Source organism: Coregonus clupeaformis, chromosome 11 (assembly GCF_020615455.1).
Source record: "Coregonus clupeaformis isolate EN_2021a chromosome 11, ASM2061545v1, whole genome shotgun sequence".
Lineage (NCBI taxonomy): Eukaryota > Metazoa > Chordata > Actinopteri > Salmoniformes > Salmonidae > Coregonus > Coregonus clupeaformis.
In genome coordinates this window covers 23,321,604-23,340,405 of record NC_059202.1, presented here as the reverse complement: position 1 = coordinate 23,340,405, position 18,802 = coordinate 23,321,604, and the positions used below count along the sequence as shown (strand labels likewise).

The window sequence follows — 18,802 nt, the reverse complement described above, 5'->3', positions numbered from 1 at the left end:
TTTTGCATCTTAAAAGTGGTAGGCATGTTGTTTAAATCAAATGATACAACCCCCCCAAAAATCAATTTTAATTCCAGGTTGTAAGGCAATAATATAGGGGGAAATGCCAAGGGGGTGAATACTTTCGCAAGCCACTGTTTCCGTAAGATTGACTTTTTAGCATTCATAGCAATGGTTAGAAAATAGAGGTTGTGGTGGCCACTGCAGATAAGTATTTGGGTGTATGAGATTTGATGTCTGAAGAGTTACAGGGTGTGTTGAGTGGTGCTGTCCAGTCCTTCCAGGCCGTTGGCCTGAGGTAGGACCAGATAGGTTTAAATAGTGCAATAGGGAGGTGGGTTATTAATGAGTGTAGGGTTAGATGGTAGGGTATTTGTTTATTTTATCCCTCACGCAAAGTAAAAGGGACTTATACCCCAGTCTAGTTGATGGCGGTAATGCAACATTTATTGGATGTCAATCGCCGTTAAACCTCACCGAAGAACAAGGGCGCAAAAGACAACTTCCTGGTTTGAAGCAGTGAGTGACATCTTTCGCGATAGAGGCAATTTCGTACGTTTTATTGACGACGGCCTTGTATTGGAATGTAACATAATCGCTTTATCCATCAAGAGTGAAATAAATATTCGTCTGCCACTTTCGGAAAATATCACATTAGCGTACTTTCTCTGAAACGTTATAATGGTCCATGACAGGAGTGAGTAAGCTCATGGTAAGTCGAAGTAGCTAGCTAGCTAAAGGCAAGCTATGGTCTCCGCCTTGACTTGGTTTCGATGCAATAGTGAGCTAGAAAGCTAATGGTAGCCAGCTCACTACTGTAGTTAGCTTACATCTGTACAGTAAATAGTTAGCTAGTTACGGTTCCTTTCTTTATATATTAGCTATCTGGCTAACGTTATTAGCTAGCTTCTATGTCAGCTTGCTTGTTGTGTGCCTTTCTGGTCAGCATACCCCCTTAAAAAGTTGGCCTCTAGCGAGCTATCTCTTTAGCTCGATACTAGCCATCATCAATGCGCATCATGGTTGTTTATATATAACGAGCTTATCAAAAACCACACTAGGTTGGCTAGGTAGGTTAACTTACAGCTAGCTAGCCAGCCAGGTAACGTTAGCTAGCTAATGTAGTTGGTTGGCTACTTACAAGTACTTGGACGGTGAGTTATTTTGTTTAGGTTGGTGGTAGCTACCTTGGTTTTCAGTCTTAAGCAAAGTCTAAAGCCCTATGTCCAAAGAAACTAGCTAACTAGTTACCAGTTGACGTTGTAACATGATTGACCACAAATTATGAGTCAGACCAGCACTATCCACTGCAGAGTGATAACGGTAGGTAGCTAACGCTTTAGTCAGCTAGCTAGATGGCTTAAATGCTACTGTGTTGATGATGCTAACGCTTTCCTAGTTGAGCTAGCTACCACGTTAGTGTTCAGTATGAGCTAGCTAACGTTAGGTAACACTTGTCAACAGTGTCATGTTAATTAGCTAACGTTAGCTGTCTTGGATTACAGGTCCTTGTTTGGTGCAATGAGATGACTAAACAAACAACAGAGACATATCCATGCCATGCTTCTGTTACAGCCAAATCGGCTGTTGTGTGAATTGTCGGATGGGGTTCCTGACAGTTTTAGCCCGGCTAAACTATATTTTGCTGCCTTAGCGTAATGTCGGCCTGTCTGTCTTGTCTTTAGGGCCCATACTTGTGTTTAACATATGTGTTGCCTTCCTTTCGAATGTAAACGTCTGACTTGTGCTTCTATTTAAAGCACTAGTTTGGCGACTGAGACTTTTAATGCTGTCTGGTGTGTGGATGGGCTGATGGGTCACGATAATGATTGAAGACTGATGTAACCTTTCCATGATGACACTGACTGTGTGTGTGTGTGTAGGGGATGAGTGGAGCACAGGTGCAGCAGCAGCGTTCACGGCTGTGGGGTCAGTGACTCTCTCTGTGGGCTCACGATGGCGCAGGGATGTCCTCAGCTAGACTATCACATCCTGCAGGACCTCAAGCAGCGCTTCCCCGAGATACCAGAGGGAGTAGTGTCCCAGTGCCTTCTGCAGGTAGGATACAGCAGCCAGACAGCAATGAGCACATAGCCTGCATCCCAAATGGCACCCTAGTGTGTTACTTTGGACCAGTACCATAGGGGCCCGGATCAATAGTAGTGTACTGCATAGGGAATTACATGCTGGCCATACCGCTCGCGTTGCAAAATACATTTACACATATTATGTTATTCAATCGTTTCATCTAAATTGCTTGCGAGCGTCTGCGTAGCCAGGGCGCTAAAATAGAACTTGGTTTTATTTGTGACGCTCGACGCGCTGCGAGGCCTGCCAATTCCCATCTCCTCATTGGTTTTTAGGAGCAAATACCCACGTGGGTGATCGAAAGATGAACTGAGGTCCACACTCCAGTCCAGTTGGTGGTGGTAATGCACCTTAAATTTGGTTGCCAACCGACATATAAAGTGTGAAGAAGAAGAAGAAGAAGACTACTGCAGGAGAGATTACTAGAAACTATTAGTTTCCCCTTTTATCTGTGGATTAAATGTCGGAGTAGAGAACACACGATTTTGTGTTACTCAAAATGGGCCAAAATTATACAAAGATCCAGAAAAAAAGGACCTTGTGCATTTCAGGTAAAATAACAACCCAATGCTTATATCCCAGGACAAATTAGCTAGCAACAGCATGTCCATGAATGTTTCATGTTTCGATGGCGCACGCTCGTACCGGTCTACACAACATGTTAGGGTGCCATTTGGGACGCATAGATACACAACAGGCTACAAACATGCACACATTTTCTTGTTGAAGTGCTTGTATGCTGTTGCAGTGATCTAGGCATACACATAGCCTATTACACGTACAGTACCAGTCAAAAGTTTGGACACCTACTCATTCAAGGTTTTTCCTTTATTTTATATTACTATTTTCTACATTGTAGAATAATAGTGAAAACATCAAAACTATGAAATAACACACATGGAATCATGTAGTAACCAACATAGTGTTAAACAAATCTAAATATATTTTATATTTGAGATTCTTCAAATAGCCACCCTTTGCCTTGATGACAGGTTTGCACACTCTTGGCATTCTCTCAACCAGCTTCACCTGGAATGCTTTTCCAACCGTCTTGAAGGAGTTCCCACATATGCTGAGCACTTGTTGGCTGCAATTGGGATGAGGTCGGGGGATTGTGGAGGCCAGGTCATCTGATGCAGCACTCCATCACTCTCCTTCTTGGTCAAATAGCCCTTACACAGCCTGGAGGTGTGTTGTGTCATTGTCCTTTTGAAAAACAAATGATAGACCCACTAAGCCCAAACCAGATGGGATGGCGTATCGCTGCAGAATGCTGTGGTAGCCATGCTGGTTAAGTGTGCCTTGAATTCTAAGTAAATCACAGACAGTGTCACCAGCAAAGCACCCCCACACCATTACACCTCCTCCTCCATGCTTGACGGTGGAAAATACACATGTGGAGATCATCCGTCCACCCACACCGTGTCTCACAAAGACGGCGGTTGGAACCAAACATCTCAAATTTGGACATTTCCACCGGTCTAATGTTTATTGCTTGTGTTTCTTGGCCCAAGCAGGTCTCTTTTTATTATTGGTGTCCTTTAGTAGTGGTTTCTTTCCAGCAATTCAACGATGAAGGCCTGATTCACACAGTCCCCTCTGAACAGTTGATGTTGAGATGTGTCTGTGACTTGAACTCTGTGCAGTGTTTATTTGGGCTGCAATTTCTGAGGTTGGTAACTCTAATGAACATATCCTCTGCAGCAGAGGTAACTCTGGGTCTTTCATTCCTGTCGCGGTCCTCATGAGAGCCAGTTTAATCTTAGCGCTTGTTGTTTTTTGCGACTGCACTTGAAGAAACTTTCAAAGTTCTTGAAATGTTCCATATTGACTGACCTTCATGTCTTAAAGTAATGATGGACTGTCGTTTCTCTTTGCTTATTTGAGCTGTTCTTGCCATAATATGGACTTGGTCTTTTACCAAATAGGGCTATCTTCTGTATACCTTGTCACAACACAACTGATTGGCTCAAACGCATTAAGAAGGAAAGAAATTCCACAAATTAACTTTTAAGAAGGCACACCTGTTAATTGAAATGCATTCCAGGTGACTACCTCATGAAGCTGGTTGAGAGAATGCCAAGAGTGTGCAAAGCTGTCATCAAGGCAAATGGTGGCTATTTGAAGAATCTATTTTATTTGTTTAACACTATTTTGGTTACTACATGATTCCATATGTGTTATTTCATAGTTTTGATGTCTTCACTACTTACTTTACAATGTAAAAATAAAGAAAAACCCTTGAATGATTAGGTGTGACTGACTTTTGACTGGTAGTGTACATGAAGTTGAACATTGACGATTTAGTCGGGGTTAGTGACCCTCTGTTTTCTACAGTTAATAGACAGAGAGCAGTGACAGCTATAGAACTCCAGAACCCGTCTGGACTCCATCACTGAGCCTCTGTTCTGCTGTCTCCTCTCCTCCAGAACAACAACAACCTGGATATATGCTGCCACCTGCTGGCTCAGGAGAGTAACAGATACCTCTATGGGGAGTTCCACAGTCCGGAGGAGGTTCGCCTGAGCCGGAACCACATGCTTCACATCCAGTTGGGCTACCCCACCTCGGAGGCTGGCAAGCCCAACGGGGGTGGGCGCTCCCTGGTGCACAGCTCCAGCGACGGTCACATCGAGCCCCCGCGGGCTGGCTTCCCGGAACCCATCTCGGCCCCTGCCACCATGGCCCCCTCGCCGGGGTACAACCCCTTCTTCATGAACGACCATGGGGGGCACTCGGCCAGCACCCCAACCCCTCCTCCCATGCAGGGTATGTCCCCTACCTACTCCCCCGTTCCCCGCTACACCATGAACCCCATCACGGTCTCCCTCTCCCAGAACCTTCCCAACGCCCCCCAGGCCCTGCAGATCCCCGCCGGTCACTATGGCAACAGTGGCGGCAATGCCCTCTACCTCCGTCCCTCCCCCTCCCAGAGCCCCCAGCCCTCTCCTTGGCCTTCGCCCGGGCAGCCTGTGTATCAGCCCTCGCCCTACGCCACTCCCACCTACCAGTCCCCCTATAGCTCGCCCCAGCACCAGCCCCACCAAGTACAACCCCTACAGCAGGTACAGCCCCAGCACCAACTCCAGCACCAACCCCAGCACCAGCAGACCCATGTCTTCCTTCCAATCAGCCCTCCCACCCTGGCCAGCATGCCCTACCACCAGCACCACCAACAGCAGCAGCCCATCTACCGGCCCTACCTGCCCAAGAGCTCCCTGAAGAACCAGATCGAGATCACCCTGGAGGGCCCACGGCCCCGCAGCAACTCCCCCGTCCACTGTCCCCCGAGCCAGACTCTCTACATGGCCACAAGTCCCTCCCCCAGCTCGCCCCAGCGGGGCCTTAGTGGCGGGGGCCCCGCCGCCTTCCACCCCGGGGTCTACCTGCACCAGGGCCCCACGCGGCCCAGACCTGCCTCCTCGCCCCAGCCGGGCAGCCATGCAGGCTACACCTTCAAGATCAAAGTGTCCCCAGGCCAGGCTCAGCAGAGGCCCCTCTCAGGCTCCCCTCCCGTGTCCTCCCCTCCGGAGTCTCTGCTCAACATGGTGGACCAGGGGGAGCACCATGCGCTGGCCCCGGCGCCCATCCTGCCCATCTCGGCTCTGCCCAGTAACATCGCCAGCCACATCGCTAACCGCATGCCCCGCCGGTCCAGCTCAGGCTCCGATGACTACGCTTACACCCAGGGTAGGCACGGCTTATGGATGGATAAGAGTGTGTGTGTGTGTATGTGTGCATTTGTGTGTTTACCCGTGTGCTTATTTGCTGTTTATACAACGGCTGTGTCTAATCCTAAATGCTTATTGGTTAAAACCACATTCCAGCTGGTGTCTATTCGACAAGGTACCACCGGCTAAATCTATGACGTTAAAATGCCTATGTTCCATCTGACTGCGCAATCCACTGTCTCATCAGCCCAGCCAGGCAATTTATAAACTTGATCTCCTCTATAAAAAGCATCTAGTCATTATCTCCCATTTCTTTTAGACTAACAGTTCGTTTTCAACAGCGGAGATTTGTATAAACCTTGCTGTCTGTCTCTTCGACATTTGCAGCGTTGTTTCAATATTCAAATTCGATCTATAGCTGTCCTATAGGAATGAACTTGTCGGGATGAGACAGACAGGTAGGTAGCTTTTCTCAGCCAGTGGAAATCATGAATCGGCATCATTTTTGTGCATATATACAAAGAACTATCAATAGAAAACAGGTAAACCGAAACGAAGTGCAGCTAGTTTGCAGTCTTTCCAGCTTCAGTTTGAAGTGATTGTGTTAGCTGTGTTGTTGGCTAGCTCTCGAACAACAGTGTCCTGACGAGAGAGCACATGTTCTATGCCAGGTGAAATCGCGTTTCATTATATATATATATATATATATATATATATACACACAGTGGATATAAAAAGTCTACACACCAGTTAAAATGCCAGGTTTTTGTGATGTAAAAGAATAAGACAAAGATAAATCATGTCAGAACTTTTTCCACCTGTTAATGTGACCTATAACGTGAACAATTCATTTGAAAAACAAACTGAAAACTTTGAGAAAAAAACACAAAAAAACACAATTACCTGGTTGCATAAGTGTGCACACCCTTAAACTAATACTTTGTTGAAGCACCTTTTTGATTTTATTACAGCACTCAGCCTTTTTGGGTAAGAGTCTATTAGCATGGCACATCTTGACGTGGCAATATTTGCCCACTCTTCTTTGCAAAAGCGCTCCAGATCTGTCAGATTGCGAGGACATTTCCTGTGCACAGCCCTCTTCAGATCACCCCAGAGATGTTCAATTGGATTCAGGTCTGGACTCTGGCTGGGCCATACCTAAACGTTAATCTTCTTCTGTGAAGCCATGCTTTTGTGGATTTGGATGTGTGCTTTGGGTCATTGTCGTGCTGAAAGGTGAACTTCATCTTCAGCTTTCTAACGGACGCCTGAAGGTGTTGTGCCAAAATTGCCTGGTATTTGGAACTGTTCATAATTCCCTCCACCCTGACTAAAGCCCCGGTTCCAGCTGAAGAAAAACAGCCCCAAAGCATGATGCTGCCACCACCATGCTTCACTGTGGGTATGGTGTTCTTTGGGTGATTAAACATTACAATTATGGCCAAAAGGTTCAACCTTGGTTTCATCAGACCATAACACATTTTCCCACGTGCTTTTGGGGGACTTTATGTTTGTTTTTGCAAACTTCAGCCGGCCTTGGATGTTTTTCTTTGTAAGAAAAGGCTTCCGTCTTGCCACCCTACCCCATAGCCCATTCAAATGAAGAATACGGGAGATTGTTGTCACATGTAGCACACAGCCAGTACTTGCCAGACATTCCTGCAGTTCCTTTAATGTTGCTGTAGGCCTCTTGGAAGCCTCCCTGACCAGTTCCTTTAATGTTGCTGTAGGCCTCTTGGAAGCCTCCCTGACCAGTTCCTTTAATGTTGCTGTAGGCCTCTTGGAAGCCTCCCTGACCAGTTCCTTTAATGTTGCTGTAGGCCTCTTGGAAGCCTCCCTGACCAGTTCCTTTAATGTTGCTGTAGGCCTCTTGGAAGCCTCCCTGACCAGTTTTCTTCTCGTCTTTTCATACATTTTGGAGGGACGTCCAGTTCTTGGTAATGTCTCTGTTGTGCCATATTTTCTCCACTTGATGATGACTGTCTTCACTGTGTTCCATGGTATATGTAATGCTTTGGAAATTATTTTGTACCCTTCTCCTGACTGATATCTTTCAACAATGAGATCCCTCTGATGCCTTGGAAGCTTCTCTGCGGACCATGGATTTTGCTCTGAGATGCAACTAAGAAAATGTCAGGAAAATCCTACTTGAACAGCTTAACTTTATTTGTGATTAATCAGTCACTTTAAATGATGGCAGGTGTGTAATGAATTATATTTAACGTGAGTTTGAATGTGATTGGTTAATTCTGAACACAGCCACATCACCAGTTATGAGGGTGTGCACACTTATGCAACCAGGTTTTTATTTTTCATTTTTCCGCCTCAGATTTCAGTTTGTTTTTCAATTGAATTGTTCACATTATAGGTCACATTAACAGTGGAAAAAGTTTTGACATGATTTATCTTTGTCTCATTCTTTTACATCACAAAAACCTGGCATTTTAACTGGTGTGTGTAGACTTTTTATATCCACTGTATGTATGTATATATATATATATATATATATATATATTGTATTTTTATTTTAGTGTGTATGGTCAGTTTATTAATAGAAAAGGTGTGTAGAAATTAAATAAAGAATTCCTAATTAACTGACTTATCGGAAACAAATAACTTCTTGCACAATTGCCGGCTGTGTATCCATCTACCAGGCTGTTGTCCTCCTTGTCCACAATGACTCCAAGACGGGGATTTAATATGCGCAGCACCTGTTTCCACGATGGTGTATTTCACTCTTATAAACTTTGTTAAAATGTTTAATGTTACGTTAGCCATTTTCGTGTGAGCTAGGAGTCAGGGGAAATAAATGTGGCAACATATTGTCTCGTGGCGGAAGGGAACATAAGCTCTGTATGTGGACAAATATAGGAATGTTTCAGCACCACACAAAATAGCCTACTAATGGACAGTTTTCTGCTCCGCTCTCTCGTTGCGTGGCTGATAGCCTAGTGAAATCTGCAACACAACAAGCTCCTGGGTTTGTACAAAAAATATATTGATTTAAAACGTTTCCAACCTGCAATATAATTGTTCTGAACCGAGAGCTGACCCACCGGTTGAAAGAATGTTTTCATTCCACCTGACAGCTGATTTTTTTTTTTGTTGTTGTTGCGGGGAACTGTGGGTATCCGACCCGATGCAGGAGGGTGTGTTCCTGTGTGTATGCATTTGGTGTGCTTGCTCGTTTGCATCTGTTCATCTGTGTACAGAATCATTCCTGCACATCCACCCATGTATTCCTTCATCCCATCCCAACCATCCCATCTGTTTGAAGCCCTGTGTTCCCTCCACTGTGTCCCCCAGCTCTCCTGCTGCACCAGAGGGCCCGGATGGAGCGTCTGCTGAAAGAGCTGCTCATGGAGAGGCAGAAGGTGGAGCAGCTGAAGGCAGACGTCAACGACATGGAGTACGACGCCCTCCAGAGACGCTTCAGACGAGTCAGCAGCACCAGCCTCATCCCCCGGGTAAGAGAGGGACGTACACACAGATGTGTAGGGACATAACATGGCACACACACACACACCTGTGAAGTGTAACTGCATAGACACACACACGGCGCACACACGGCGCACACACGGCGCACACACGGCGCACACACGGCGCACACACGGCGCACACACGGCGCACACACGGCGCACACACGGCGCACACACGGCGCACACACGGCGCACACACGGTGCACACACACACTCACTAGCTACATACATACACTACCGGTCAAAAGTTTGGACACACCTACTCATTCAATGGTTTTTCTTTATTTTTACTATTTTTTACATTGTAGAATAATAGTGAAGATATCAAAACTATGAAATTACATACAGTTGAAGTCGGAAGTTTACATACACTTAGGTTGGAGTCATTTAAAACTCGTTTTTCAACCACCCCACAAATTTCTTGTTAACAAACTATAGTTTTGGCAAGTCGGTTAGGACATCTACTTTGTGCAAGACACAAGTAATATTTCCAACAATTGTTTACAGACAGATTATTTCACTTATAATTCATTGAATCACAATTCCAGTTGGTCAGAAGTTTACATACGCTAAATTGACTGTGCCTTTAAACAGCATGGAAAATTCCAGAAAATTATGTCATGGCTTTAGAAGCTTCTGATGGGCTAATTGACATAATTTGAGTCAATTGGAGGTGTACCTGTGGATGTATTTCAAGGTCTACCTTCAAACACAGTGCCTCTTTGCTTGACATCATGGGAAAATCAAAAGAAATCAGCTAAGACCTCAGAAAAAAAATTGTAGACCTCCACAAGTCTGGTTCATCTTTGGGAGAAATGTCCAAATGCCTGAAGGTAATGTTCATCTGTACAAACAATAGTACGCAAGTATAAACACCATGCCAAGAGTGTGCAAAGCTGTCATCAAGGCAAAGGGTGGCTATTTGAAGAATCTCAAATATAAAATGTTTTTTGATTTGTTTAACACTTTTTTGGTTACTACATGATTCCATATGTGTTATTTCATAGTTGTGATGTCTTCACTATTATTCTACAATGTAGAAAATATTAAAAATAAAGAAAAACCCTTGAATGAGTAGGTGTGTCCCAACTTTTGACTGGTACTATACATACATACACTATATATACAGCAGTATGTGGATAAGTGTATAAAATCGAGCACACAGCCATGCAATCTCCGTAGACAAACATTGGTAGTAGAATGGCCTTACTGAAGAGCTCAGTGACTTTCAACATGGCATCGTCATAGGATGCCACCTTTCCAACAAGTCAGTTCGTCAAATTTCCGCTACCTGCCCGACTGCATAGTGCCAACTGTAAAGTTTGGTAGAGGAGGAATAATGGTCTGGGGCTATTTTTCATGGTTCGGGCTAGGCCCCTTAGTTCCAGTGAAGGGAAATCATAACACTACAGCATACAATGACATTCTGGATTATTCTGTGCTTCCAACTTTGTGGCAACAGTTTGGGGAAGGCCCTTTCCTGTTTCAGCATGACAAAGCCCCCGTGCACAAAGCGAAGTCATTACAGAAATGGTTTGTCGAAATCAGTGTGGAAGAACGTGACTGGCCTGCACAGAGCCCTGACCTCAACTCCATCGAACACCTTTGGGATGAATTGGAAAGCTGACTGCGAGCCAGGCCTAATCGTTCACATCAGTGCCCGACCTCACTAATGCTCTTGTGGCTGAATGGAAGCAAGTCCCCGCAGCAATGTTCCAACATCTAGTGGAAAGCCTTCCCAGAGGAGTGGAGGCTGTTATAGCAGCAAAGGGGGGACCAACTCCATATTAATGCCCATGATTTTGGAATGAGATGTTCGACGAGCAGGTGTCCAAATACTTTTGGTCATGTAGTGTATGTACACTTAACAAAAATATTAACGCAACATGTAAAGTGTTGGTCCCATGTTTCATGAGCTGAAATAAAAGATCCCAGAGATTCTCCATACGCATAAAAAGCTAATTTCTCTCAAATGTTGTGCACAAATGTTTTACATCCCTGTAATGAGCATTTCTCCTTTGCCAAGATAATCCATCCATCTGACAGGTGTGACATATCAAGAAGCTGATTAAACAGCATGATCATTACACAGGTGCATCTTGTGCTTGGGACAATAAAATGTCCACTCCAAAATGTGCAGTTTTGTGTCAAGTTGAGGGAGCGTACAGTTGGCATGCTGACTGCAGGAATGTCAACCAGAGCTGTTGCCAGAGAACTGAATGTTCATTTCTCTACCATAAGCCACCTCCAACGTTGTTTTAGAGAATTTGGCAGTACGTCCAACCGGCCTCACAACCGCAGACCACGTGTTTGGTGTCGTGTGATGTCAACGTTGTGAACAGAGTGCCCCATGGTTGTGGTGGGGTTATGGTATGGGCAGGCCAAGTGGTGTAAAGTACTACTTAAATATTTTTGGGGGGTATCTGTACTTTACTTTACTATTTATATTTTGTACAACTTTTAGTTCACTACATTCCTAAATAAAATTGTTATTTTTACTCTATATATTTTCCCTGACACCCAAAATAACTTGTTATATTTTGAATGCTTAACATGACAGGAAAACGCTGGTGGACTCACTAAACACATGCGTAGTTTGTAAATTATGTCTGAATGTTGTGTGCCCCTGGTTATCCATACATTTTAAAAACAAGAACATTATGCTGTCTGGTTTGCTTAATATAAGGAATTTGAAATAATTTATACTTTTACTTTTGATACTTAAATATATTTAAAACCAAATATTTTTAGACTTTTACTCTAGTATTTTACTCAAGTAGTATTTTACTCTGTGACTTTTACTTGACTCATTTTCTATTAAGGTATCTTTACTTTTACTTTAGTATGAATATTGGGTACTTTTTCCACCACTGTGCAGGCATAACCAAGGACAACGAACACAATTGCATTTTATAAATGGCAATTTGAATGCACAGAGATATCGGGACGAGATCCTGAGGCCCATTGTCATGCCATTCATCCGCCGCCATCACCTCATGTTTCAGCATGATAATGCACAGCCCCGTATCTCAAGGATCTGTACACAGCTGCTGGAAGCTGAAAATGTGTCAGTTCTTCCATGGCCTGCATACTCACCAGACATGTCACCTGTTGAGCATGTTTGGGATGCTCTGGATCAACGTGTACGACAGCATTTTCCAGTTCCCGCCAATATCCAGCAAGTTCGCACAGCCATTGAAGAGGTGTGGGACAACATTCCACAGGCCACAATCAACAGCCTGATCAACTCTATGCGAAGGAGATGTGTCGCGCTGCTTGAGGCAAATGGTCACACCAGATACTGACTGGTTTTCTGATCCACAGCCTTTTTTCTTTACCATGACTATGCCCCTATAGTATGACAATGCCCCCATCCACAGGGCACGAGTGGTCACTGAATGGTTTGATGAGCATGAAAACAATGTAAGTCATATGCCATGGCTGTCTCAGTCACCAGATCTCAACCCAGTTTGAACACTTATGGGAGATTCTGGAACGGCACCTGAGACAGCGTTTTCCACCACCATCAACAAAACGCCAAATTGTGGAAGAATGGTGTTGCATCCCTCCAATAGAGTTTCAGACACTTGTAGAATCTATGCCAAGGTGAATTGCAGCTGTTCTGGCTCATGCTGGCCCAACGCCCTATAAGACACTTTATATGTTGGCGTTTCCTTTATTTGGGCAGTTACATGTATATGTGCATACAAACAGCTTTGATCTGATTCTTATAACACGTGGATCGGTATTTGTAAATAAATGCAGAGTATTAGATTTGGTAGGAAACCTTCTATTGTCTCTCTTTTTGTGTGTCATCTCTCATCCAATCCACTGGTGCCTGTTTCAGCCTGAAGAGATGACCCGACTGCGCAGTCTGAACAGACTGCTTCAGATTGATATTGACTGCACCCTGAAAGAGACTGATCTACTGCAGTCTAGAGGTACACACACACAGAAACTCTCTCACACACAAACAGGCTTTTGAAGATGCAGTGTACAGCAGCACCCATTCAGGTGTCAAACAACAGATGCTGTACTAATTGTGTCATTTCCACAGGGAAGTTTGATCCGAAAGCTGAGAACAACTTTTATAAGAACATACAGACCGGTCCGGTGATACCACCCAAGCCAGGAAGGAAAGGTGAGAACCATGATGTCCTCTATCGTACCACTGTAAACAGTGGTAACACTTTACTTAAAGAGGCAATCTGCAATTGACACATCACTTTTTTCAAATGTTCAATTATTGATAAATACCAAATTAATTATTGAAGAATATAACTAATATAAATACTTAATGAGCTCAGTTCAACAGTCATACCCCATCAGGACCCAAAATATAAGCCTGTTTTACTCCATTGTTTGTAAACAACGTAATTGTAAACAAACACTGCATAGCCTCAAAACATGGTTCAAACTAATGTTGATATCGTGGTGGGCAGTCCTTGCATGCATAGCCCTGTATATGAATTTGACAGTGGTTACATTTCTCCAGCCCCTTCCCTCAGCTTTTTACCAAAACAGTGGTGGGGTGTCCGCTTTTATTTTAAATTTAAAAAAAATTGGGGGGAGAGATCGAACTCCGTATCGAAACTGTGTAAATGATAATGGACCTACATTCATACAGTTTCTTGACTGTGTCAAGCTTGCTAATCATCACTGGAATGAAAGCTAGTCAGTCAGGGACTATCGAAAATTCTAAAAACGATGGAACTATCTTTTGCACATTTTGACAGCAAAGAAATATAACCAATTTTCAGTGCGGCCCTCCAGACCTCGTTAAAGACTGAATGCGGCCCTCCAGACCTCGTTAAAGACTGAATGCGGCCCCCGGGCAAAATGAGTTTGACACCCCTGCTTTATAATGTCGTAAAAGGCTTAATAAAATGTTGCTTGGCTTTGTATTCGACCTTGTTTCTTCTCAAAAGATCTCTGATCACTTCCCTCAGTAGATGAAATGTGGTAAATATTCAATTGACCTTGGCTGTGGTTGACCAAAATGAATGTTGGCATGGAACGAGTTGAGAAACCCAGCTATTTTGTCTCTGATTTACTTTTGTGTTGCGGAGCCTCCCTTTGTGTGGACAGTCTCCTAACTGTTTTTGAATGCATTTCCTTTTTTAGCAAGGTCTTTAAAATGGTGCTGTGTGTTTGTATGATGGGTGTCTGTGTGGTGTAATGGCAGACCTTTATTTCATTTAGCGCTTGATATTGTACTTTTGGGGTAACGCCTTATTCACCACCTACTTGTATCAGCCACATTTTGGATACACAGCATTTATTTTGCACCAGAATGCTCAACACCACACATCAGCTCTAACGGTGGAAAGACTGTGGCAGTTTGATCCTGTAGATGACGGTAGTAGGATGAAGGGCCAGGTTATGAATTTCGCCATGGAATCCGTGTGAACAGCACCCCATGGTTTGCTATGAATGCCCATGGGATCCTTACTGGCCAGAGTCAGGCCCTCTGTTGTTGATGTCCCATTGGAAGGACTTCTATATTCCGTTGTGTTTGGTATTGTGATGATGCCAACAGGCCTGCTAGGTCGAACACTGAACTCACACCCGAGAACACTTGATAAAGTAGCTGGTTTTCTTCTCACGCTGGCAACAAGCTCTGCGTCCAGTGAAGCAACTAGAAATCTGCTGTTTTCCCGACGCCCCAGTTTGGCTCACCTATAAGAATATGTTGTAGTGTCTGTGTTTGGCAGTGTGATACTAAGACTGTATATGTGCTGTGTTTGTCGGTGTGATACTAAGACTGTATATGTGCTGTGTTTGTCGGTGTGATACTAAGACTGTATATGTGCTGTGTTTGTCGGTGTGATACTAAGACTGTATATGTGCTGTGTTTGTCGGTGTGATACTAAGACTGTATATGTGCTGTGTTTGTCGGTGTGATACTAAGACTGTATATGTGCTGTGTTTGTCGGTGTGATACTAAGACTGTATATGTGCTGTGTTTGTCGGTGTGATACTAAGACTGTATATGTGCTGTGTTTGGCAGTGTGATACTAAGACTGTATATGTGCTGTGTTTGGCAGTGTGATACTAAGACTGTATATGTGCTGTGTTTGGCAGTGTGATACTAAGACTGTATATGTGCTGTGTTTGTCGGTGTGATACTAAGACTGTATATGTGCTGTGTTTGGCAGTGTGATACTAAGACTGTATATGTGCTGTGTTTGTCGGTGTGATACTAAGACTGTATATGTGCTGTGTTTGTCGGTGTGATACTGAGACTGTATATGTGCTTTGTTTGTCGGTGTGATACTAAGACTGTATATGTGCTGTGTCTGTCGGTGTGATACGGAGACTGTATATGTGCTGTGTTTGTCGGTGTGATACTAAGACTGTATATGTGCTGTGTCTGTCGGTGTGATACTGAGACTGTATATGTGCTTTGTTTGTCGGTGTGATACTAAGACTGTATATGTGCTGTGTCTGTCGGTGTGATACGGAGACTGTATATGTGCTGTGTTTGTCGGTGTGATACTAAGACTGTATATGTGCTGTGTCTGTCGGTGTGATACGGAGACTGTATATGTGCTGTGTTTGTCGGTGTGATACTGGTAGAGCTGTTTATTGACCTGTATTGTGCTGTGTTTGTCGGTGTGATACTAAGACTGTATATGTGCTGTGTTTGTCGGTGTGATACGGAGACTGTATATGTGCTGTGTTTGTCGGTGTGATACTAAGACTGTATATGTGCTGTGTTTGTCGGTGTGATACGGAGACTGTATATGTGCTGTGTTTGTCGGTGTGATACTAAGACTGTATATGTGCTGTGTTTGTCGGTGTGATACGGAGACTGTATATGTGCTGTGTTTGTCGGTGTGATACGGAGACTGTATATGTGCTGTGTTTGTCGGTGTGATACTAAGACTGTATATGTGCTGTGTTTGTCGGTGTGATACGGAGACTGTATATGTGCTGTGTTTGTCGTTGTGATACTAAGACTGTATATATGCTGTGTTTGTCGGTGTGATACTAAGACTGTATATGTCTCTTTCTCCCAGAGGTGGAGCGGAACGCCAAGCCTGTAACTGTGGGGCCCCCTCAGAGAGACGAGGACTTTGAGGGAGGCCAGTGGAGCTGTGAAGAATGCACATTCCTCAACCACCCTGCACTCAACCGCTGTGAACAGTGCGAGATGCCACGCTACACCTGAACGTTGCCCAGCCCACTCCAGCCCTATCCCGGATAGTAGTCCCCCCCCCCCACTTCCTCAATCCCTGTAAACTCCTCCTCCAATTGGTTCCTGTCCCGCCCATGTCTTTGTGTGATGACCCTCCCCCCCCTGCACTTTGGAGGAAAGCGGGAGACTGTTCCCATGGCAACCTAAAGCGGACAGTGGGTGTGGCTACAGAACAACCAATGGAGCATTGTTTTTAGAATACGCAGGAAGAGGAGGCATGGTTTACAGAGTGAACATTCCATTGCAGAATGAATGACTGCCCTGTTTACACGACTGAGCCCATTCCCAAACCCTGCGGACGGACGCAGGAGCTTCTTACAGTGGGACATTCCTCTGCAAATGGCCAGGGCTGCACTGCACTCTCTCTGACAGTGGGACAATGCAATGGCTAAAAGGAAGGGTTGGATGAACTTATCCTAATGTAGACTGTACACTGTATCGGCTCTGTGCCAAGAGATCCTTCTTTCATCCAATGAAGAACACTAAAGAGACTTGCATATGAATATATTCCTGGTACTTTTATGCATATTATGCCCACACAGTATTCCGTGTTAAATATGTTGATTTTCCTGTGCAAATGCCTCAAGTTGCTGTACTTTAATAAAGGAGCTGATTCTGTGACTTGCTTACACCTGGAATATATTTCCTGTCGTTTTTGTGTATTTGTAGTGGCATTTAGTTTAAAGGTCCAATACAGCCGTTTTTAGCTTAATATCAAATAATTTCCGGGTAACAATTAAGTACCTTACTGTGATTGTTTTTAAATTAAAATGGTCAAAAGAAACAAATAGCTTTTTAGCAAAGAGCAATTTCTTAAGCAAGAATTTTGTTAGGACTATCTAGGATTGGTCTGAGTGAAGTTTTGGTATTCTCTAGGTTTGGTATTCTCTATCTTATTGGTCTATTAAATAATTTACCGCCTGGTGATCCAAAACGCCATCCCACCCAAAAAAGCTTTTTTTTTTTTCAAATTGCTCTTACACTAACAGGGCACTATCATTTTCACAATTTCACAGTATTATTCCAACCTCAGTGTGGAAATGTATATAAAACACAGGAAAATCTAGTTTTTGACTGCACTGGGCCTTTTAATGCACTACTGCTTGCTTTGACTGGGTTGTCTCTTAACGCAAATCAAACACGCACTTGTCTTTTTCATGACCAGTTTTATTGTATTAGTAAACAAAGCAGTAGGCATCAGACACAGCAGCAATCAAATGCATTTATAAAGCCCTTTTTACACCAGCAGATGTCACAAAGTGCTTATACAGAAATCCAGGCAAAAAGCCCAAACAGCAAGCGATGTAGAATCACTCTCTCTCAGCACACACCTTCCTTCTCCTTTAAGCTCCCACATTTCTACCTCAAGCGTTCCTACTCCATCTTCATTTACATGTACTGTTTTTAATGTAAAGACTAACTTTCATTTTAAGTTGTTATGGATGAGACACTAGTTCAAAACATTTTCTATAATACTGCAGTATTAAGAGGCCTTCGTACATAAGATCTCTGCATCCCAAATGGCACCCTATTCCCTACATAGTGCACTACTTTTGATCAGGGCCCCTTGTCATTACTGCACTATATAGGGAATAGGGTGCCATTTGGGACACTTCAAGTGTGGACCAATAAGAGGCATCACATGGGAAGTGTGTGAGTGCACAGGAGGTTGGCAGCACCTTAATTGGGGAGGACGGGCTCGTGGTAACTGCTGGAGCGGAATAGGTGGAATGGTATCAAATACAAACATGGTTTGACGCCTTTCCATTCACTCCGTTCCAGCCATTATTATGAGCCGTCCTCCCCTCAGCAGCCTCCACTGGCTGAGCGATCATATCACTTTCAGGCCCCACACACACTTCAACACTGGTCACTTGCCTTCTTCACACACCTCATCTATTACACTGTATTAAAGTATTTAACACACAAAACCACCTCAAACTACTGTACATGGTAACATAACTGCTGCTATCTGAAGCAGGCACAGCTGGGGTTCGGCCGCACGGTCTTAGATTATGCCTAACTGCTACGAAATGGTTGTGTGTGTCTGGCCTGTGCTAATGTTTAACCAGTAATACTTTGCCTGGAATGTATCGTGACCTCTGGCCTAACCAATTATACCATCCCATGTTTGTGGCATTGGGGTGTGTACCCAAAGTCTATAGTGGCTTCCTCTCCTTGTCACCTTCCCTTCATATGCATTGATCTAGAGGAGCAGGATAGGTGAAAGTGAACCACTAGTTAAATTCCTCTATGCTGCCTGCCTTAACCCATCCAGTCTTCTTTCTTATTACCACAGATGAAAGGCAAAGATAATCACAAAAATATAAACGCAACATGTAAAGTGTTGATCCCATGTTTCA

At 43.9% G+C, this 18,802-nt stretch overlaps 1 protein-coding gene across 3 annotated transcripts; it reads left to right on the top strand.

Moving 5' to 3' along the window:
- Window positions 1–274: 274 nt before the first annotated feature.
- LOC121576540 (TGF-beta-activated kinase 1 and MAP3K7-binding protein 3) lies at window positions 275–17,077 on the top strand. 3 transcript variants are annotated; one of them, XM_041889765.2, is made up of 7 exons: window positions 275–519; window positions 1,884–2,058; window positions 4,518–5,778; window positions 9,066–9,226; window positions 13,086–13,179; window positions 13,296–13,379; window positions 16,261–17,077. In XM_041889765.2, exons 2-7 carry the CDS (start codon window positions 1,957–1,959, stop codon window positions 16,410–16,412), a joined length of 1,854 nt encoding a protein of 617 aa, XP_041745699.1. In that variant the 5' UTR covers window positions 275–519; window positions 1,884–1,956; the 3' UTR covers window positions 16,413–17,077. The 3 variants fall into 3 exon arrangements, with proteins under 3 accessions (XP_041745699.1, XP_041745698.1, XP_041745700.1); XM_041889764.2 differs by having other exon boundaries at window positions 275–712; XM_041889766.2 differs by lacking the exon at window positions 1,884–2,058 and having other exon boundaries at window positions 275–712.
- The last annotated feature ends 1,725 nt before the right edge of the window (window positions 17,078–18,802 follow it).